At 35.0% G+C, this 5,032-nt stretch overlaps 1 protein-coding gene across 1 annotated transcript; it reads left to right on the forward strand.

Moving 5' to 3' along the window:
• The first annotated feature begins 291 nt into the window (after positions 1 to 291).
• LOC127101228 (pentatricopeptide repeat-containing protein At2g15690, mitochondrial) lies at positions 292 to 2,268 on the forward strand. The gene has a single exon (XM_051038589.1). It carries the CDS (start codon positions 330 to 332, stop codon positions 2,004 to 2,006), a length of 1,677 nt encoding a protein of 558 aa, XP_050894546.1. The 5' UTR covers positions 292 to 329; the 3' UTR covers positions 2,007 to 2,268.
• The last annotated feature ends 2,764 nt before the right edge of the window (positions 2,269 to 5,032 follow it).

Consider the following 5,032-nt stretch of genomic DNA (forward strand, 5'->3'; position numbering starts at 1 on the left):
TTTAACATTTTACGAATATACATCTCTAGATTTCAGATATGCATCTCCATTCATATTTTTGGATAAAATAGAAGTGTCTCACTTGCAACGCTTTTATTGATGTGATTTGAGATATCTCCGAGAAAATACATCTCCAAACACAAAAAAGAATTTTCAAATTTTCAAATTTGTAGGTCCTATCTCTAAGTATGGAAAGAGTAAACTCCATAAATAATAGGCCGTGGGCTGAGGCCCAAAATAAAATGAGCAGCCCATGGTTTTACCGCGGAGTAAAATGATCCTCCTTCTGCTACATTTCTCTACGCCCTAGTTAATCACTCAGAAAAAAAATGGCGACGTTTCCATTGATTCAGCGTGCACGAACCACAATGCTTTCTTCCTCATTTTCACTCAAGCTACGAACAAATTTCGCCTATGGCAACTACTTCTGCAAAACCTTGAGTACCTCTGCTCTTCCAAACGACTACGGTAGATTCCCTCATCAACCTCAGCAACAACCCTCTGATCGTAACACACCCTTTCCTCCTCCTCCTCAACACTTCAATCATCATAATCAATTTCCTCACGATAATCATAATGCTCAACAGGGTCGATTTCCTCCTCAACAGGCTTGGAACCCCCAAAATCGACCACCACCTCCTCATCATCATCAAAACCCTAACTTCCGGCCACAGCCACCTCCTCAAAACCCTAACTTCGGGCAACCCACTTCTCAAAATCCTAACTTTCAGTCACCCAGTAGTCCCAATCGATGGAACAACCAGAATCAGTTGAACCCCCAAAGTGGGCACCCCAACCAATTTCAAAACCCTAACAACCAATTCCAAAACCCTAATCAGTTGAACGAACGAGGTTCTGTTCAAGAACAAGCTCTGCCTCCTTCAATTGTTGACTTGACACGTTTTTGCAGTGAGGGGAAGGTTAAAGAGGCGCTTGAATTGATGGAAAAAGGTGTCAAAGCGGATGCCAATTGCTTTGAGCTTCTGTTTGATTTGTGCGGCAAGTCGAAGTCTGTCGAGGATGCTAAGAAAGTACATGATTACTTTTTGCAATCTACTTTTAGGAGTGATTTCAAGTTGCATAACAAGGTGATTGAGATGTTTGGGAATTGTAAAAGCATGACTGATGCACGTAGAGTGTTTGATCATATGCCCAACAGAAATATGGATTCTTGGCATATGATGATTCGTGGCTACGCCAATAGTACAATGGGAGATGATGGTTTGCAGTTATTTGAGCAGATGAATGATCTGGGTTTGGAGATAACCTCAGAGACTTTGCTTGCTGTGTTATCGGCTTGTGCTAGTGCAGAGGCTGTGGAGGATGCTTACCTACATTTTGAAACCATGAAAAGCAAGTATGGAATTGAACCAGGGGTCGAACATTACATGGGGCTTTTGGATGTTCTCGGACAATCTGGATACCTCGAAGAAGCTGGGGAATTTATTAAGAATTTGCCATTTGAGCCTACTGTCACAGTATTGGAGACCCTCAAGAGTTTTGCTCGACTTCATGGAGATATTGATCTTGAAGACCATGTTGAAGAGTTGATAGTTAGTCTTGACCCGTCAAAGGCGGTTGCCAATAAGATCCCTACCCCGCCTCCCAAAAAATATACTGCAATCAGCATGCTTGATGGCAGGAACAGAATCGTTGAGTATAAGAATCCTACTCTTTACAAGGATGACGAGAAGTTGAAGGCTTTGAGCAGTATGAAAGACGCCGGATATGTTCCTGATACAAGATATGTTCTTCACGACATTGATCAGGAAGCAAAGGAGCAGGCCTTGCTCTACCACAGTGAACGTCTAGCAATCGCATATGGTCTTATTAGTACTCCACCTAGAACACCTCTTAGGATTATCAAGAACCTTCGTGTCTGCGGTGATTGCCACAATGCCATCAAGATCATGTCTAGGATTGTAGGGAGGGAACTGATTGTCAGAGATAACAAAAGATTTCATCATTTCAAAGATGGAAAATGCTCTTGTGGGGATTACTGGTGAAGGAATCATTTCTCCAAATCCTATAATATCACGGAGTATATAAGTTTCTAGGCGCTGTCCGGTTCTGAATTGTGTGCCTGGAAGACAGATGGTGTGCGCGGAAGCTTTCAATACTGCTAGGCATAGGAGATGAATGGATTATGTACTATGCTCTGACTTATAATGTATTTGCTTCTTGTTCAGATACCAGCACTATTCCCTGTCTTCTATTCCCTGCTATATACTCATAAGGTTTTATTTATTTAATTATTTTTTGGTTCTAGTTCTTACCACTGCAAATTGCTCCACTTTGATCCATGCAAAGTATGTAGGACAAGTTTGCTTTCGAAAAAGTGTTTTGGAACATTGCTTGAACGGTGTTGTATTTTGTGGAAAAAAATAGATTTTATACTGAAGTATGGATTTTGATACTTGATGTATCTCTGAAACTGAAGCTGGTTGTATCATTTCTACACAGTTTCAGCGAGTTTTAATATAAAAAGTAACTTCTATAATAAAAAACAAATACATGTTTTTGTGATTCTTCATGTGTTACGCTTTTTTTCTTCTAATGCCTAGCATTGCATATCTTTTCATGATTTTGTGGTTCTCATTTTTAAGATTAAAGGTTTTGTGGTTATTTTGTTCTGATTTTTTTTGTTTCAATGGAAAATGGTTTTGTGTTAACAATTAACAGCTTGTTTGGGAACAGAACTCCAGCAACCAATACCAAATCTAGTTATGTGATTGAAAAGTTTTTTAATACTGTTGTATCAGTTGACTGAAAGTAATGAAAGTAACGAGTTCGGCTCATCTCATGTTGAAAGTGATGACGATATAACTAATGGAGGAAGTTTCTGTTATCAATCAGAAGATGATGAAGACAATGAATCATAAGACTGATATCTCCACAATTTAATGTTAAAGCTCAATTTGTGAAAGTTAGGTTGGTTTTATGGACAGAGCTTGCAGTTTTGGTTGAATTTGAAAAGGTTGTGAAAAACTATACCATTCATACTGCAAGAGAGATAAAACGGGCAAAGAATTAGAAAGTCAGAGAGGAACAAAATGTTTCTTCGAGCATTGCAAATGAGAGCTATATTGTTCACACAACAGTTTTGCAAATAGCTTTCATGTCAAGAATCTGAAAGATGATCAAATTTCCAAGAACATTAAAAGATATTCAAACCAATTGAAAATGGGTTATTAAGAAGTTGGAGTTGAGGTTGAGACAACAACCACCTTGAATGCTTAGTGAGGCTTAATACTTGATGAATGAGGAATATGAATATATTTGAAGAGTAACATGATTTATAGATCACTTAAGCAAACAAAACAAAACCGAGTGTTTTGAAATTGGCTAGTATGACAAACTATGAGGCCTATGTTGGGCTGTATGGTTGTTTTGGAGGGTGTCATTGGTTGACATGGTTGACAATTTTTATATGATATGCAAAAGGTTTGGTTTATGCTAATTTATGGTAAATCTCAAATGCTCATAACTTGTACTAATGATTTTAAGTCATTTAATTACAATGATTAATTCCAATTCTTTAAGAGGTTATGCTTGGAGTAGAACACAAGTTTTGCATGATGTATTTATAGAAGAATTTCATAAAGGTATTCAAAGATAAACGAATTTGTGCAAAAAGTACTACAAAACAATCTAAGACTAAGATGGAGAAATTAAAGGCAACCAACAAAAATGCATGAGATTATCTCATTGAGTTTCCATGTAACTAGTCTGAGTCTACACCTACATTGCGACAATTAAGTATGTAACTAGTCATGATATATTCAACTATTTCTTTTATTAACTATGATAGATTTTGGTTTATGCTTTTCTTTCTCCCTCGTCTCTTTTATTTTATTCATTATTTATCTTTTTCTTCTTCTTTCACTTTTTATTTAAAATTTATTTTGAACATCGACTACTTAAAATCTTAATTCACATTCTCTTGTGTTTGAAGACGATTGTTCAATAATCTTTTCACTTTTCGAACTTATTTAACTATAAATATTTATAAGTTTGAGGTACATCAAATGGACGTTGAAACTGTCTTTTTGAATAGTGATTTGGAAGAAAAAATTTATATAGAGAAATTTGAAGGCTTTATGCTTCATGAATCAAGAAATAAAATTTGTAATTTAGATAAGTTTTTGTATGGGCTTAAACAAACTATGAAATAATATCATTAAAAGTTTGACAATTTAATTATCTTAAATGGATTTAAAGTGGATGAAAAATACAATTGCTTCTAGACGTCTTACTTGTAATTGGTTCAAATATTTTGAAATATTTTAAAGTCGTTGTGTAAAGAAAATTTAGAACAAGTAAATGTAATCCTTAGTATTGTGATTAATATGTCAAAAATGGTTATATTTTTCGATCACTCTACAATGTTGAAAATATTTCAAAGAAATAAAGTTATTTTGACTTTATACTTGATTCCACACCATATAATCCATGTAATAAATCTTTATGAACGGGTGAAACATGTAAGACAATCAAATATGCAAATATTATTGGCAGCTTCAGACATGCCATTGATATTAGATTTGTCACCACCTATGTCTTTAAATTATTGTGCATGTCTACAATAGATCTAGTATAAATAATTGTCACTCTATTGAGAGAGTTTTGAGGTACCTAAAAATTGACCACCAACTTCATATTACATTATCAAAAGTTTTTCGTTATCCTTGAAAAATACAATGATGTCGATTGAAATTTTTGTTAGATGATTTTAAAGAAACAAGTGGTTATATATTTAGTATAGAGGGAGGAGCATTCTCTTGAAAACATATACCTCGGAATGAAATACCTAACTACGTGATTATCTTAATAGACTCGCCAATATAAATATGAAAGTGGGTCCGTTTCGAATGAAATTTGAGGAAAAATTCCTTGAACAATCACAATACTGGGATGGGGTTATTAAAACAAAATCATTTTAAGAATAAATCCTATGAAAAGTTGTGTGAGTTTTATGTCAGATATTGAAGTGACTCTAGATGAATATGAATTTTATTCGCTATATAAAAAT

Source organism: Lathyrus oleraceus, chromosome 7, assembly GCF_024323335.1.
Source record: "Lathyrus oleraceus cultivar Zhongwan6 chromosome 7, CAAS_Psat_ZW6_1.0, whole genome shotgun sequence".
Classification (NCBI taxonomy): domain Eukaryota; kingdom Viridiplantae; phylum Streptophyta; class Magnoliopsida; order Fabales; family Fabaceae; genus Lathyrus; species Lathyrus oleraceus.